This window comes from Pantherophis guttatus, chromosome 2 (genome assembly GCF_059756535.1).
Source record: "Pantherophis guttatus breed Tessera chromosome 2, ASM5975653v1, whole genome shotgun sequence".
Lineage (NCBI taxonomy): Eukaryota > Metazoa > Chordata > Lepidosauria > Squamata > Colubridae > Pantherophis > Pantherophis guttatus.
Window position 1 is genome coordinate 50,865,715 of NC_142064.1, and position 18,949 is coordinate 50,884,663.

Genomic DNA, 18,949 nt, shown 5'->3' on the forward strand with positions numbered 1-18,949 from the left:
GAAAAGTCACATTTGATGCCTTTGATGCAACAATTCTTTTGATTGGTTTAAATGCTTGAGGTATTGAGCCAAGACCATTTTAGTAAGTTAAATAATGACTAACCTGGGCTTTTGCCAATTTCTTTTCCAACAAATCTCTCTCTCGTTCTGTTTGCTGTAAGCGCTTATTAAGATCAACGATGTCGCCTTTCAAAGATGCCAGGGCTGCTAAGTGGAACTGTAACAAATAAACAAAATGGAGCTAAAATTAAATACAATCAATAAATGTGTCCTGGTTGAGACAATGCAAGTGGTATAATTCATATATAATTTTTCATAATTTGGAATTTCAAATGAATAAATAGAACAAATAATTTCACATTATTCAAATAATTCTACTTTGTATATTTCCAGCATTAATATTTAATACATTTTCTTTTTTAATAATAATTCATTTATTAACCAAATTTCTACTCTGCCACAATTTAGGGACTTTTGAAAGCTGACATTGGTTACAAAAAGCAAGTAAAACATTCACTGATTACAGCAATAAAGCAACACCACCCAAACACAAAACACAATAAAAATAAATATGTAAATATGGCATAATAAAATTAGGAAAAGTCTTTTGAGTAACTCCATCTTTAAAAACTTCTATAATATCAATGAGGACGGTAGCTTAATTAAAACTAGGAGGCCAATCCACAGAATTGGTTCCACTAGAGAAAGGTAGCACTTCTAACTTTAGCCTCCTGGACCTTCCAAAAATGTGGGATCAGTAATAGTTCTCTATGCTTGACCTATGTGATGGATCCAGTAATGGCTGGAGCAGACTGCATTGCACTAGGCAACAAGCCGTAAAGGGCTTGAAAGATTAAAACTAACACCTTAAACTGTACTAGGAAACCAACCAGAACAAACACTCAAGTTCTTGACCATCAAGGAACAACTCCGATGCAACAGAGAACCCTGCTATCATGTACAGCAGTTCAGATTTACTAGGCTTCACCTTCAGCTGTTTTTTCCAGCCAGACCCAGGTAGCTTTCAGGCACCAGAAAAGAACATCAACAACAGTGATGTACAACTGGGTATCATCAGCATTCTCAGGATACATTACCCCGCTGGATGACATCAAGCAGTAATACCAACTCAGGGGCCACTTAGACAATCTCTACTTCCTCAATGTCACAGATTGGAACTAACCACTGAAGAAGGAGCAGCACCATTATAGGCCATCGTCTGTTATCTCCAACCTCTGCATATAGTCCAACAGGATACCATGATTGATGGTATAAAAAGTCACTGAAAGGTTAGTTTAGAAGGGGTTCACTATACCGACCCAAGTCTTCAAACCTGGACCTGATCAATCCATTTTCTCTAAAATGCTGTGAAATTGGTTCACTACCATCAGTTCAACAACCTTCCCAACAAAATCTAGTAAAATCAGTGGGAATATGCTCCTCTTGTATAGTGTCTAAATCATAAAAACTAGTTTATGAATCATAAAGATTAATCATAAAGATTAGTTCAGTCCCAATCTCAAAGTGAAAACAATGATCCAAATGGAAAAGAATGTGAAATCCAGTTGATACCAGCTGCTTAAATACTCAACTTAGAAATTTGAGATTTAAAATGGCAAGATGTAATGTTTTTTTGTGATTTTGTATTTTTATTGCCAAGGTTACTGCTTTATAGGCAGATGAACTATCATTGAACTAACATTTACAAATCCTTCATTATTATTATTATTTATTTTCTTAGGAGTACCCTACATTATGCTCTCTTAAAAATGGTTACTTCATTATCCATTTATTTAATTAGATTTGTAGGTTAATTGACTTCCAGATTATTCTGGGCAGGTTACATCCAAGGACAGGATTTGCCCATCAAGAAGCAATTCTGATGCAGCAGAGAATCCTGATGTATCCACAGCAGATCATCTTAATTGTTATTATTATTCAATATAAATGAATAAAACAATTTCCCTATAAAATGGCTGCCTTTCTCAATAATATATTATTGAGGAATTTAATGAACATACATATTTAAAAACAGCCAGTTTGGTTTACTGGTTAAAGCACCATGCTAGAAACTGGGAGACTGTGAGTTCTAGTCTTGCCTTAGCCATAAAATCATCTGGGTGATCTTGAGCCAGTCACATTCTCTCACTCCTAGGAAGGAGTAGCAATTGCAAACTACTTCAGGAAAACCTTGTTACTATAACTGCAGGAATCTGTCCAGGGTAGCTCCAGGAGTCAAAAACTGATCTGAAGGCATACCAACCCGCCCTCCCCACATTTTCAATATGATTATTAGAGATGTAATGTTCTCATAAGGAGTCTAAGGAAAAACAAATACTTTAATAGTGCACGTCTTCTCAGAACTAAACTTAACTTAATTAACTGAATTGGAGTATCACTTATTAACATAAGAGCAAATGTCACAAAGCTTTAGGGAAAAAAACCTTTTATCTCTTTACTGGAAAAAATGAGCTATTTTTTTTACACTTTCCTAAAATTGAATAAAGATGTGCCAAGCATTGGTGCAAAATAGATATTGAAGATTTATGCTACTCCCAGCATTTATTCTTTACATAGTAAACTGGCAGCAGAGAGATAAGACTTATATACACCTTTAAGAAATTGGAAGGAACCAAAATGGCCAAATGAAACCTAGTGATCAGAGTGCATTGGTAAATTTCTATTTTTTAATCTTATATTATCTTTTTAATCTTTTTACTGGATCCTATGCATAAAGAGGAAATTATAGCATGGAAAAGAGGAAAGAGGAAGAAATGGCAAAAAAAAAAAAAAAGAATTCTGTCATACATGTATTTCTCAAACCTCTGAAGAAATAAAAAATAAATGCATTTTTAAAAAAGCATGTGAAAACAAAAACTTAAGTAATGACTGCACGAATGTTAACATTATTACTCAATCAAACTCTGTCCAGTGGAGGATCTTACAACAACAGTGAGGAACATAATTCCTTAGACATTTTAGATACACCAATCCTCTCTCCTCAGCAGCTACATGCTTGACTGGAGCACTTTCTACAAAAAGCTGCAAGGAAGAGATTTCTAAAAATGAAATACAGAACTTGTGTCTAGGCAAAGCTTAACTGGACATGGACATATTATCAATTTTTGACTATTTAGCAGAAATAAAAGTGAAAGTAGAGTCATTGAAAGTGATGCACTTACCTGATCTTTCCACAATAAATTGACTCACTGTGTCCAAGCTGGAAAGAAAAGGAGAAGGAAGGAAGGAAGGAAGGAAGGAAGGAAGGAAGGAAGGAAGGAAGGAAGGAAGGAAGGAAGGAAGGATTTCTGCCACTTACTGCCAGCTTCCCACAAGGAAACTCAATAGGGAAACCAACCAGAAGTTGGAAGTTGTCCCACTCCCACTGATTTTTGCCCACCTGGTGTAATTCTCTGTTTAGGTAAGGAAATATTCTTGAAACAATGATCCAAAGCATTACGGATTGTCTAGTCATCCCTAAAACTTTGTTGCTTAAACTGTAGCAAAATCATTTAAAAAATCATAGCTAAAACATCTGTAAAATATGCAGAAGCAGTCACCCCTGGATTAGTAGCTTATTTTCCTAATGTCTAAGGAAGTGTAGTAAAAAATGTATTAATGTAGCTATAATCTTTAATATAAAAGGCCTGCAATTTGCAACTTCAGTGTACATAAAACCTTGTATTGCTTTTTTTGTTTATTGGATAGAAGACTCAATAAGTTTGTTGAATTGTTGTTGTTAGTTGCAAAGTCGTGTCCGACCCATTGTGACCCCATGGACAACGTTCCTCCAGGCCTTCCTGTACTCTACCATCCTCTGGAGTCCATTTAAGCTCACGCCTACTGCTTCAGTGACTCCATCCAGCCACCTCCTTGTTCTCTGTTGTCCCCTTCTTCTTTTGCCCTCAATCTTTCCCAGCATTAGGCTCTTCTCCAGTGAGTCCTTCCTTCTCATTAGGTGGCCAAAGTATTTGAGTTTCATCTTCAGGATCTGGCCTTCTAAAGAGCAGTCAGGGTTGATCTCTTCTAGGACTGACCGGTTTGATCACCTTGCAGTCCAAGGGACTCACAGGAGTCTTCTCCAGCACCATAGTTCAAAGGCCTCAATTCTTTGGCACTCAGCCTTTCTTATGGTCCAACTTTCACAGCCATACATTGCAACTGGGAAAATCATAGCCTTGACTATACACACTTTCGTTGGTAGGGTGATGTCTCTGCTTTTTAGTACGCTGTCTAGATTTGCCATAGCTTTCCTCCCCAGGAAAAAGTGTCTTTTAATTTCTTGGCTGCAGTCCCATCTGCGGTGATCTTGGAGCCCAAGAAAATAAAATCTGTCACTACCTCAATTTCTTCCCCATCTATTTGCCAGGAATTGAGAGGGCTGGATGCCATGATCTTAGTTTTTTTAATAGTTTGTTGAATAAGGATTTGCAGTCTTTCACTGGATCAACTTAATGGTTCCTAGTTATGGATTCCCAATCCTTAAGTAGCAATATCACACACAGAAGATATAATATCCTCAAGCAAGAATTTTTGTATCTCAGTCAAATAAGAAACCAATAATTCCTAGTACAAATTTTAAATACCTAAACTGTGACTTTTGGTTGGGGATACAAATGTAAAAGAAGCAGAAAATATATCACCAAAAAGTAATGTACTTTTCATCTTTTTCAATTACATTTTTAAATTCAAGTTTAACAGCCTTTTTGTGTCATCTTGCTTTTTGCTAATTTCTTTGTACTTCAAATTTTTAGCAATAAACACATAAATTAAAAAGAAAAAATATATAATATGTTTAACAAATCCTTCTCATAAGCAGTGGCCCAGATGTCTTGACTATAGCTCCCTCAGCGACAGCAATCATGGCATCTGAGATGAAGGTCAATGAAGGCCAACACATTTGGCAAAGAAAGGCTAGGCAAATGGAGGCTATAAAATCCTTTCTCAACAAAACATTTTTTGTATTCTGAATTGGAATGATGTTCCGTTCAAGGACATCACAAATACAAAGAAAAACTCTGAATCAAACAAAGATCAGATTAAAAATTCTTCTTTTCTTTGTTGTAGTTTATTTTTTAAGGTATGTTGTGCCCTACAGGGAGCTAAGGGGCCTGCACCTGTTTAACATGGAAGCAGGAGAAATGCTGTGTCCATAGAAGTTACCGATGCCTGGAGCAAGTTTCATTGTAGATCAAGCTAGAGATTTTCCTTAAGGTTCTAAACCACACAATTGGAAAGAGAGCAATAGCTAAATTAAAGAAGGCCTAGCCTGTAGTAGATGCAGAAGTAAAATTATATCTGAACATCTCATACCTCTTTGAAACCCTTTCAAATCCAATCTAAATTGCTATTTGATGACAGTGTGGGGTAGGAGTGGGCTTAACTTAATGATAGGAATGAGGGAGATTTCTTTTTCCATTCTTACCATTAACATATGTGGAAGAGAGAAGGGAGAAACACAGGCAAAAGAGCCTAATTTTTGTTTTCATCTTGTCCCTTTGAGTGATGTTGTCAGATCCTCAGATGACTTCTTGTGGTATCTTGGAACATCAAGAGACTGAGTTATGACTTTCAGCACCTCAAACATTGCCCATATTTCCTATGAGTCTGTTTACAGGATCCAATCTGGGAGTGTGTGCTGGTCTGTATACTTTATAGTGCCTGTTGTAAATAGCTTTTTAGGTGTTGATTGGGGTGTGTTGATGGCTGGCTTTTGAGTTGAGTTGAGTTGAATCTGTTTTCAACTCAAGGGCCAAAGATAAAATATAGTGAAACAACAACTGTCCCTAGCTGATACTTCCAATTTGTAATCTTACAGCAATTGCTCTAAGATATGGTTACACTTATAGTTGTACATCAAATGCTACGGGATGTTTATGGTATCTTTTAAAAATTTATCTTCGTATCCAAACTTCTTTCATATAAATCACAGCTCTATTCCAACTCCTACTCTGCTGGCATTCAGGAGGTGTGACAAGACCTGGCTCTGCCAACTGGCATAGGGATCTAAGAGGGACATGCAACACTTGGAAGGGTTAAGGACACTCCCTCTATCTTTTTAACTTGTTTTTACTTCTGTGTCTAACTTATATTTACTTATGTCTCCATTGGTTGTATGGCTTTTATTTGTAAACCTCTCAGTTACATAATTTTTGATAAATGAACAAAGAATCAAATGCAATAACAATATAAAGTAGCTAAATTTAATATGTACAGTCATGTAAAAAATGAAGTATACCCTCTTTGAATTCTATGGTTTAACTTATCAGGACATAAGTAAAAATCATCTGGTCCTTAGCAGTTCTTAAAAGTAGATAAATACAACCTCAGATAAATAACAACACATGATACATTATACCATGCCAATATTTATTTCAGAAAAAGAAACCAAAATGGAGAAGCCATGTGTAAAAAACTAAGTACAGGCTTACTGCTTTCATAGGTCTGAAGAGGCTAAGTAGCAGCCAAATGCTATTCAAGTGCCTTACATAAATTGATCATCAGCAAGTGTGACTACCTCTATAAAAGCTGAAGTTTTAAGAGTTTGCTGATCTCTGGCACTGAGGTGTGTGTTAATACAATACCAAAGAGGAAAGACATTAGTAATGATCTTAGAGAAGCAATTGTTGCTGCCCAGCAAGCTGAAAAAAATCCAAGAGTTACATCTTAGACTCTACAGGCTTCAGTTAATATGTTAAATGTTGATGTTCATATAATTAGAAAAAGACTGAACAAGCATGGTTTGTTTGGAAGGGTGGCCAGGAGAAAGCCTCTTCTCTCTACAAAGAACATGGCAGGTTCGCTTAGGTTTGCATCTGAACAAATTGCAAGACTTCTGGAACACTGTCCTTTGGACAAATGAGACCAAAATGGACAATGCACAGGGCCACGTTTGGCGAAAACCAAACACAGCATATCAGCACAAACATCTCATACAAACCATCAATCATAGTGGTTTAAAGATGTGATTTGGGCTTGTTTTGCAGCCACAAGACCTGGGCACCCTGAAGTAATTGAGTTGATCATGAACTCTTCTGTATACCAAACTATTCTAGACTCAAACGTGAAGCCAACTGTCCAACATCTAAAGTTTGGCCAACACTGGGTCATGCAACAGGACAATGATCCCAAGCACATCAGCAAATCTAGAACAGAATGGTTGAAAAAGAAAAGAATCAATGTGTTGCAAGGACCTAGTCAAAGTCCAGGCCACAACCTGATTGAAATGCTGTGGCAGGATGTTAAGGGAGCTGTACCTAAATAAATGCCCAAAAATGTTAATTAACTGAAGCAATGTTATAAAGAAGAATAGGCCAAAATTCCTCCACAACCATGTGAGAGACTGATAAAGTCATAGAGACAACGATTACTTCAGGTTATTGCTGCTAAAGGTGGTTCTACAAGCTATAGAATCATAAGGTGTACTTAGTTTTTCACATTTTTCAGTTTTTCTCCATTTTGTCTTTCTTTTTCATAAATGATGACATGATGTAATATGTTGTTATTCTGAGATAGTGTTTACCTACTTTTAAGAACTGCTAAGAACCAGATGATTTTTTTACTATGTCCTGATACGTAAAACCATAGAACTCAAAGAGGGTGTACTTTCTTTTTCACATGACTGTATACATGGGTATGTGTATAAATATGAGGATTTGGGCACCTATTTTTTCTGTATTTCATTAAATAGATTACTTTTGCATTCAGGAGACCCATAGGCTTTTTTTTTTTAATTAAAAAAATGTCAGGAATTAGAAAATGGCAAAATTCAAACTAAATTTTGTGAACACATAGCAACATAACCAATACTATGGCAATCCATTATAATCCTCAATTGCAACTGTAAATTTGTAAATTTGTTGATAGATACACATTATTATTGACTCCATGGTCATCAGCCTTACTGCAGACCTATGTGCTAAACTTTACTGGGAAACTTTTTTATGAAACCAGTTAACGAAGAGCTAACAATAGAAAATCTTAGTTAGAAATACACAGTATGTACTTTATAACACCCAGTATTAAAAAGGAGATCTAAGAATCAGATTTGCTTTTTAGATATTTCTCCCATTAATATGTATTCATAAATCCTACATAAATCTTACATAGCTGTTATGTTTTCAGTAAAAAGCTCTTAAATAATTTTTGAGCCTAGAACAAACTTGCTGTAGGACAAAAACCATGTATAATATTTTTTTAATAGCTTAGTAAAAGAAAGAAGACCAACTGTAAATTTCTGGAAAATGTTTCCCTGCATTTGTAAAGAAATCAATGGATCCCTTACAGATATTGTCTATTCTGTCTTCTAACTATTAAATATTTCATTCTCTTACTAAAACATTTATATTTATGAATATTCACACTAACCTCAGAAGAGTATCAGAGTTCCAAAGGTTGTAATTCTGCCTCAAAGACTGTCTGAACAGCCAACGCTTTGCTCCTAACCTTGAGCAAGGCTCTACCCCACCCAGTTGGAACAGCTCAGTGACGATTAGGTAGAAACACAGATGTGCTCATGTATTTTTCTCACCAAACAGGTTTTCAAGCTTATATCAGCCAATGAATGGAAAAGTCAGTCAAACAAAATTAAAGTTGTAGAAATACACCATACTCAAACTCTTACATTTCTGAGCAGGAAATTATTTTTTAAAGTCCTATGTTTTCAGTACTGCCTTGTACGTTGACAAAAGACTACCAATACAAAGCAAAAGTGCCTGAGATAGAATTCTAAGTAATTTTTTTAGAAGCAAAAAAAATGGTCTGGTATTTGAGAAAATGTATGAATTGCTAATGTGAGATAGAGAATAAAAATACTATTTTCCATGAAACCCACTTATTTTGCTATTTTAAAAGAACAAGTATCCTTAAATCCTGAAAAAAGTTGTATTCTAAATAACTGATTCATATAATCATTTTTTAAAAAGGATTGCTGATTGGGGGTAGATAGTAGTAGTGTAATATACTTAACAAATTAGGGGCATTTTGTTTCTTTTTAAAACTAACTGATAATTTGGAATGAAGTTATTCAGAAGTAATTATATATACATAATTTGCCTTTCTCTGCATCTTCAGCAGAAATTAGCTGGGTAGAAAAAACTGAGATTAATTCCAAGATGAAGCTGCTTTGTGGAATACTAAAGACAGACACATTTAGCTGGATTCACCTCTTCTCACAGACATACACAATGTCACGCACACAAGTGTGTGGGAGTGAGAGTGGCACAGGTAACTGTAAGTATAATGGAATATATTCTATTTATACCTGTCACAGAAATATGAAATACATAGATGGTTTTGATTAATGTTCCTTTATGAAGCTTTAGAATCAGGAGTATGTTAAATCCCATATTTTATGGGAAGTGCAGATATTCCCATAAAGGTGACCTTTATTAGTCAATTCTCTACTGCAATGTTGCATCAGAGGGAGTTCCACAGAACAGGTCTTCCTTCTAATCTCTCTGAGTTACAATAGGGCCACTGTAAAGCAGCTGCAATTTTGTAATACACTTGTTTATAGTCTTGGGACTGCACAATCGCTACGGGAACATGTTCTAATATGTCAACTATATCAAATTAAGTATTCAAAATAATTTATGTTTGCGAGTTAAGAAGTGTTAACACTGGAGAATGACTAGTCTGAACATTCAAACAGATAATATAATCAAAGAAATGTATGTTAAGAAAACACTGTCTGGTTCTTGAATGCTCACTGGAGGGCACAGTTAATTAACTTCCTTTAAACAAGCATCCTTTCTTCCTCATTTAAGAAAGTAAGCAGAAATTCTGCCCAAGTATACAGTATCTCATAGCAGTGATTAGCAATTAATTTTCTCTGTGACTGTAAATAAGATAGCATATGTATGCTATGATGCGTATGTTGCTTATACAGCCAATTTTAGGCATCCTGGCAAAATTTACTGAAGCATAACATGAGGGAAGTTACATTTTTTTCAATTAGGAAAGTACATGCCTTTTATTAAGCAAAATTTTACAGTCTGGGTTAATTGAGCTAATTGTGTTTTTAAATAGATTTATCACTTCCAACTCATACTGCTAGGTTCAACTCAAGCATCTCCAAATCAATAAAGGCATCTGCATTTCAGTAAATGAACATTCTTTTCATTCTTGCAACAGTAGTAAAGGTAATATTAATGCAAAGGTAAAAACACAAACTAGGTTTACATGAACCACAGTTTAACCCATAGTTTAATTCTTTTGCAGGATCCAATCTGGATTGGTCATCTGAATGAATGAATGAATGAATGAATGAATGAATGAATGAATGAATGAACGACAGCAATCTATATTATGAACTCAACTGCAATAATGCCTAGTTAAGTTTGGTATGTCTCAGTGAAGATAACGACTGTTTCTTTGTTAGTTCTGGGTTCCCCTTCTTAATTAAGTGGCAAGGCTGTGACTTGCAGATTTTTCTCGAATCACAGGTAATGCTTGATCAGCAGGCAGAGGCCATGGTCATGGGGCCTCTGCCCAGCTGCAGCAAATATGGCTGTCGGGGCTCTCTCTGGAACAAGATACCCTGGCAACCAACTTACCCTCATTGCCTTGGAACTGGGACTGTCTTTAAAACTATCTGGCAATTGTGATTGATGCAGAATGCACTGGCCTTCACTGAAAGCTTCTTTCAGCTATTTGATATGGATTCTGTAGGCTTTAAAATTGATTATAATACATTTCAAAATACAAGATTCTTAAACCAAGGATTACCATAGGAGCGGCATGTAGTGAATTGCAATCCAAATAAGATAGTACCAGGACAAAAATCTGGTATTAAAAATAATTCAGGAGTAACCTGTTGAATGGTTTGGGAATCACATCCAAGGCTTCTGGAGACAATCTTTTTTATGTAAATATTTTGGCTCTTTTTCTTATTACTTGATTTTTAAAAATTCTATTTGGTTGTCTTTGATTTATTCCAATCTATTGATTTCTACCTTGACCAATGCCCTGTGCAGAATATGATTGCTACTAGCAGAGAAAACACAGCCAACAGCACAACATTCAACTCTCATTGAGGATATTTCCTGAGGATTTCTAAGGCTGGTAATCAAATGGCAGTTCACAGCAATTCTATCTTTTCCTCCTTAATGAAGTTCCTCTGAATAGAAAAGAGGAACTCCATTTTCAAATTTTCTGATACAGCAGCCAACTCAAGGACATATTACGTATTTTCTAAAAGATCAGCAATTTAATATAACAGAAATTACTGGATGGCTATTATCTGTAATTTTTTTTATTTCAATAAATGGTGGTATTAATAGTAGAACTATATTCAATCCATGTGACTTCTTAAATTTTCATTCTTATATTTCATCTTTTACATTCAGTTCCCCTAATACAGTATATATAGTATTACAAAGCCTTTTTCAGCCAAATATGGATATAAAAATTTCACTAAAACATTTAATGATCAAACTAATAAAAATATGAAAATGTCCAGGGTTAGTGTAAGCTACTACTTGTAATTTATAAGTGAAATGATGTATTTTGTGCTTCTCTAGATTTCAATGTTTGCTTCCTCTCAGTACATTAAGGGAACAGGGTTTTGTACTTACTACCATTCACATGGTTGTAAATCTAAGTAATGTTACAAGAACATAAACCTTGAATTTTGCAGGCTTCCAATATATAGCCATCACATACTGACCACCTTTAAAGTTTTTTTTTTTTACTTGGCTGAACTACACCAATAAAAATAAAAAGCATGATAAATCAGACAATTGAGTAAATATGTTATTCTTTTCCCTTTGCCTCATGATTTTGTGCCCGTCCCATGGCAACTATTTTGTGTCAGTGATATATGGCATGGTCCCAAAATTCTGTATGATCCTATCAGTTAAAAGAGATAGGTGAATCTTGCTATATAAGAATGGTGGATTTTATTATTATACAGGGAATCTATTGTCCCCAGACTGAATCTGGAGGTCTGTCTATGATCTGCAATGCTCAGTAAGTTTTAGAACTTCAGTTATCCGAAAGATCCTATTATCCTGTATAATTTTCATTTGGGTTTTAAAATTTTGGGCAAGCTGAATCAATTTGATGCAAACTCAAAGGCAGGGCTTTCTTGAGTCTTTCCCCAAATTTTCTAATTCCTTTACAAGTGCTTAATCAATAAACTGAGTTGTAATTGTATTCATATTGATTTAAGCAGTTGCTTTCTCATCATGTTATTTTATTTGCTTTTATATTATTTCCATTATACATTATTCTGTATTTTATTCCATTTGCATCACTGGTTTATCCAAGTTCTATTTTTTACTCCAAGAGCTCAAAATTAAATAAGTAAAAACTTCCCCCCCCCTCCAATTCTCCCTCATAATAACAATACTGTAAGATTAAGCTGGGATGGAGTGAGACCCTCCAGAGTTTCTATGATTGAAGGTAGACTGGTATCTCAGTCTCTTTAATCCTAGTCTACATCATTGTTTAAGTTTCTTCAGTTAAATAAGGTGGAAGCAAGAAATACAAATTCACATTTTAGCAGAGCAATCTGTGATCATATATTTCACAATTCTTTCACAAACCTCTTAAGTTTCTAACTCGACTTTCTATCTTCTAGAGATAAAGTTAATAGGAAAATATGAAAGTTAATGAGAATATAAAACAGTAATATTGTGTCAGACTTACATTTCACTTCAAACTAATCTCTACTTCCACTTTTCAAAAATGTATCTCCTTGTAAAACAATATTTCTAGACTATATCAGCTCCTACTAAAAATGTTGCAAAGAAATGCATAAACATCTTTAGTTACAATCACTTGCTCCATCCCATGATGAGTTAATTAAAATTGAGACTTTTAAAGAGATTAATCTCTTGCACAGGTTGGGTGAGGGAATGTGTAATGTAATAATCTACAGGAAATTCTAGAAGCCATAACTAACTAACTACTATGCATTTACCAAGTAATTGAAAATCACCAGAGCAGTTGCCCTCTTATACATATATCAGAATTACTTTCAGAGAAGAGATATAATGGATTAAAAGAAGCAATTGTCTTGATCTTATGCAGTTAACTAAATCCTGGCGAAAGTATAGATGAGAAATAGACATAGAATAGACATATAGAGAATAGAGAAATAAAGAAAGAATAGACATAAAAAGAAAAATAATTGTTAAGAAGTGTAGCTGCACTCTGGTCTGTTGTCATACCATGAAAGCTCTCTATTTTTTGTTAAAAGTAATCTCATTTACATTTTCATAGCGGACAATATAATATTTGGAAAGCAATCTGGAAAAAAAAGAGAAAAAATATAAAAGAAATGAGCAAAAGCAGCAATGGAGTTACAATTTAGTAAAGTGTTGTAGTAAGTGTTATGTTTATAATTAGCATTTTAAAAAAGCTAAGCAATGTAATGGATGAATTCATCCATCAATATACTCTCTATATAGAAAATAAACAGTTGAAAAGTATTTCTTGTAGCAAAACCTAAACTATTAATTTTCAAATCTGAATATATTCATGAATGTATAATTGTAAAAAAAACCTACAATTGCTAGATTCTGAAGGATTTGAGATTCCCTCAGCCATTTATAGATATTTTCATCTAAAGCATAAAAAGAATTAGAACTTTTAGAAGAATATAAATAAATATAATTTTAAAAATAAAGATTTAAATTACATTCTTTCTGAACTGGCAGTCATGCATTTTGCAGTGATAATATTGCTCTGAAAATATACTCAGCAATTTATTTCAATGAGCTGACCAGATTTCTTAAAATGAGGGAATTGCGTAATAGTTATATATAAACTAAAAACTAGATATTACAGTATTAAATCAAGGATACATGAACATTTCTGAGTGATGCAGAGTAAGCCAACCTATAAAGCAGCTTAAGTTCCACTGTTCAAGATACATTATATAAATGGTTGATTTCAAGGTAGGTATGTCAATGGGAATTACATATGGGCACACCTTCTATTGGTTCCATCTGGTTCATTTTATGCAAGCCCTGGGGTCGTGTCAGAACAACCTGTTTTCTTATATAAATTAATCATAAGAACAGCATGCCCTTTTGTCGGATATAATAGAATTGCCTGCTGTCTGACAAACTAAGGTCCTCCTATCATCTCAGAACAAAAGAAAATCAGTTCATCTCTCAAATAACAGGGAGGGGGGGGAGACTTTTTTTAAAAAAAAGAATATACCTAAAGTATTTGAATGCTGTTAAGCATTTCTAGGAATAGAATACATATATTTTATAATCATGAAAAAATATGTTTTACTTTTCTCTCTGTTGCTAATTAATGTAATGGAATCTATTGGTTAGGTAAGTTAAGTGATAAATAAATACTCCTGGTTTTCAGTAAGAATGGTGTTTTAAAAATTAACTTGTGGCCCTATAATACAATACCTATACTAACTGTTAGTATGCTAAGTAGAAATAAAACAGACATGTCTTTTAAATGCTTAGGGGCAATCCAGGTAGGAATTTCTTGTTTTGCTTAACATATGCAAGTGTTTTGACCATCTTGGTAAACTAGCAATCTGCTACTATTCTGTATTCATTGGTATTATTGATTAAAATTAGGAAATCAGACTCTCAAGAGAGCAAAGGCTATCATGCATAATGCTGGCCAAAAATAGTTCAAAATTCTCTTTTGACTTATCTGCGAAGTCAATTCTTTGTATATTAACTTATAGAATTGTAGAGTTAGAATTTAAGCATCATATTCAACTACTTGCTCAGTGCATAAATCCAAAAAAGATATGGCTATCTTTTTTCAAGGAATACATCTGATGAAACACAATCTGTTTTCTATGGCTCCACTGTCAAATGATTTGTTAGAAAGTTTTTCTAACAGGCAGTCAGAATTTGTTCTCTTTCTCACTGATGACATTTTGAACTGTGACACTTAAACAGTAATTTCACTTGGCTGTTCTTACAATATATGTTCTATTGGCTGTAGCATAATGGGAACTTAGGAAATATGGAAGTAGGGGGACAGAAGCAATAAAGTTCCATTTTTACAAAAACTGAAGTAAACAGAGTAAAGGCGACAGCCAGTTTGGTGTAGTTGTTAAGGTGTCAGGTTAGAATGCAGGATACTGTGAGTTCTAATCCTGCTTTAGTCACAAAGTCATCTAGATGACCTTGGGCCAGTCATTCTCTCTCAGCCTTAAGAAGCAAGAAATGACAAACTATTTCCAAGTTCTTGCCCCGAAAACTGCAGGGATTTGTCTATCAGTTGCCAAGAGTCAACATTTATTTGTAGACATATTTTATATACACAAGGCTAACTTAGTTATATGCCAAGTACCTCAGTAAAAATCTGTTAGGAAATATAAAACATAACAAAAACAATAACATAACCAAAAACATACTGGAAGGAAGATTGAAATGGAGCTGGCCTCTAGTACTGCAATTTTTGAAATTATTTTTTAACTTTGTGACATTACATTGGCCACTCTCCAAATTAAATCTGCACCAATGGCATGTCATTCAATTGTCTTCATAAAGACATTTAGAAAATCAGCATCTTAAGATATTTGCCATTCTCCAAGAGGCCGAACACAATTTATAACTAATAGCACCAAGACCACTTGCATGGTGGCTTTTAGAATTCATCTGGAAATATTTTGCTGCTTCTCCCCAACTCCAGAAAATATTTCCAACAGAAGTGGAAACTGACACAAAGACCACAATTCCAAAATTCATTCCAGTTTTAAGATACTTCCCCCCCCCCCTTTACAAGACTGACAGTATAGACAACGACAGGGCAAATCTTTTAATGGAACAGAAAACTAAGTATTTTTAAAGAATAAACTGCACAAAATTGTACAAAATGTAGAGATTACAAAAGCACATATGCATACATAAGACATTTGCCCCTCTATGTATTCTTCCATGATACATTATTTTCCTACAGAACAAAATTCAGGTCCCTGCACATGTTAAACACATTATTTACTCGTTTGCGATGGAAGTGGATCCCTTGGGGGCGGGGTGTATTTCAGAGGAGTAAAACCACAATCCAGATAACATATGTGAGAAAAAGAAGATGAAAATGATCCTCCCTAATATTTCAGAGTGTATCATAGATGCAGATAGTAAAGTATTCAGTCTGACAAGATTTTGTCTATAGGTGTGAATCAATAAAGAACTCAGTTTGGAAGAATTACCACATGCCATTCTTGGTTTCAGGCCTGACAATATGCATTTAAACTTAGGGAACAGAGGCCTGTTATTTATACAAAAAGAAGGCACTGTGTTTAATGTACACACAACAGTCTCACTTCTCCAGCTTAGCCCCAAAGTAATGCTGTCATGTATAAGAAACTGGTTGTAGAAATGAGCCCCCCCACACACACTACTACAACTACAACTATTACTACTACTACTATTACTGCTACACTAAAAAAAGGCCAGTATTATAGAAGAGTAAAAGCACTTTTATTTTAAAGCTAATAGATCATTGCCATTTCAAACCATTCCAGTTTCAAGCTGGAATACTTTAGTCTGGAACACCACAACCCACTTCCTGTTCTGGAAAAATTAGTGCCAGAAAACTATGAGCCAGATCCATCAAGAGGGACACAACATTCCAGAATCAGATTACATTCACACCCAACATTTTATATATAAGTGCTGAAGACTTTTTCTAATGCCAGGCTCTAAAGTAAAAGTAAAAAAAAAAACTACAAAGCCCTTAGCATAATGCTGCAACTGACCAAATGTGACTGTAAACTTGGGAATATTAACCCAATTTGGGAATAGTTACTACATAATATAGTAGGTTTATGTGAAAGGGGAAGGGAAGTGTGAGGAAAGTATCTTCAGAAACAAAGACTAGAATGAAAGAATATGACTGACTAAAAACAGATATTTCTTAGGGATTTTTCACATTGCTTTCATTCCATTCAATTCCAATTCTTTCATCGCAGTTTGAAGTTACCTGCTTTCAAAACCAATAAATTAATCAACATTTTCTCTGGCTGATTTAATCCTGAAATGGGAAAAATATTGAATTAGTGCCTTGCTCCCCAACCACATTTTTGCTTCAAGATATTTTCGTTGTTTAAAAAAACCCTTCAAAAGCTGCTCTAGCAATATCTTATTCTTTCTATGCCAATGAGATCTTGGGAAGAAATTACACAAGGGGCTCAGGACTTTTGTCTATCAGCAGGATAATTCTCCAAAACTGCAAGGGAAGGGGACCAAAAGTCAGAAAAAGAAAGATAAATGTTCAAAAATGGTTTGGCTCATCAGAATAAAATGCAGGAAAAAAAATCCAGAAAATATTTCCCAATGCTTCCATATGGGAGAGTCAGATAGGTAGTTGCTCAGAATGCTACTACCTACTCAATTTTTATGGCTTTCCACTACATGACATGGAACATGGCTGATATTAAGGGGGTTGGAAGGAATTCCAGAAGTCATGCTTTGTATAGTTTCCATATCTTGTTTAAATGCTCCGTATTTCTGCTTTACGAGTAAAACAAATAACTGACTCAAGACTTCCAAATTATCAAGGACCATGAATTCAAGTAAGCCTCCTTAATATCTATGAATCAATCATCCAGGTCATGGTTATTCCAAAGGTGTTTTTCCAAAAGGCAATTGGACTTTCTTGTTATTTTCCTTGAAAACATTTAACTTCTCATCCAAGCAGCTTCTTCTGAACTGAAGAAGCTTCTTGGATGACAAGTGACACATTTTCAAGGAAAAAACCAAGAAAGTTCAGTTGCCTTTTTGGAAAAGCATCTTTGGGGATTCCTTAATAGTTTGCTTAGGCATTTGCAGATGCTGGGTCATGAGTTATCTTAAAATTTTAGATGGAAACAAGGAAGTAACTAACCACAAAAGCTGATTTCTGCAGACACACAGATTCTCACTGTAAACACAAAATCTAATCCATGCTATCAAAAATAGAATGATTAACATCATTACTGACCAGCATTTACTGGTCAGCATTTAAAAACTTTACATAAAGTTTTTTTGTATCCTTCTTAGGTGAAGGATTCAGCCTTGCATTCTGTCTCACTGTTGTTTAAATAAACTTGGTTCAAGCAGATCATGTTGTCTCCACTTGTAAATTGGGTCATGGGGAATTTACCCCTTCAATTAGAGACTCATCTGGGATTGAGTGGAGAGCTGGGGTGAGACTCCAACCCAGTTATAAGTATATTTGCACTATCTCCTTAAAGCCAAGGGGGGTTAAGTGAAAGGGGTATTTTGACTCCCTCCTCCCTTGTACCTCAGGTTCAGAGGGATGCTTGCACTCCCTCCCCTATTGTGTCTCTACACTGTTTATGGCAAACCCAGGTTCATGTTCCAAGGGACTGAGTTATAGGAAAGGATTATCTGCAGCAGCTTCACTTTCATAAGGAGATAGCTGAGAGAGGATTGAATGCAAGAACCCAGAAGCAAAGAAATGGAAGAGTTCCTATGATTGGGAAACTTACCTATAAGATATCCAGAATTTCAGCTATGCAAAACATAAATGACTTAATCACTTAAGTGTGATTTCAAGTAAATCAAAACTTAGCTGGAAATAAATAATCTTATCTGACAAAAACAGATAATGGTATGAAAATGAACAGATGTGTACTTCATATGGAAGAGATGCAAACATCTGATTTGGAATCGCTGAGGGACATTTAATACCTGGGAGATTGTTTTCAAAACAGCAGCTGACCAATTAAGGGAAATCTAGATAAAGGTTTGATTTTTTTTAGTTTAATATTTTACATTGATGAAGGGGAGATGGGAGACTTTTATTTTGCTGAAGTTACCATGAATGAATTTTAAGACTTCTTTTGAGGTGAAGATTTTAAAAATAGTAATACAAGATGTATGTAACTCTACTTTCAATGCTCTAAAGTACATACTATATTTTTATTGGCAATTTTAGGAAGAAAAAAAATCAAATACTATTCAATCCAATTCAAATACAAGTCAAATAGTTTCAAACACAGATACTA

General features: G+C 34.7%; 1 protein-coding gene across 3 annotated transcripts in view; it reads right to left on the reverse strand.

The window, feature by feature from the left end:
- The window catches only part of MCC (MCC regulator of Wnt signaling pathway), a 186,165-nt gene that overhangs the window by 60,033 nt on the left and 107,183 nt on the right, over positions 1 to 18,949 (reverse strand). For 2 of the 3 annotated variants that reach the window (XM_034432775.3, XM_034432777.3), the window contains one exon: positions 104 to 217. In XM_034432775.3, the coding sequence (XP_034288666.1) occupies positions 104 to 217 (114 nt within the window). Of the gene's footprint in view, positions 1 to 103; positions 218 to 5,425; positions 5,450 to 18,949 lie in introns of those variants that run through there. The other variant, XM_087885988.1, reaches the window with a different exon arrangement.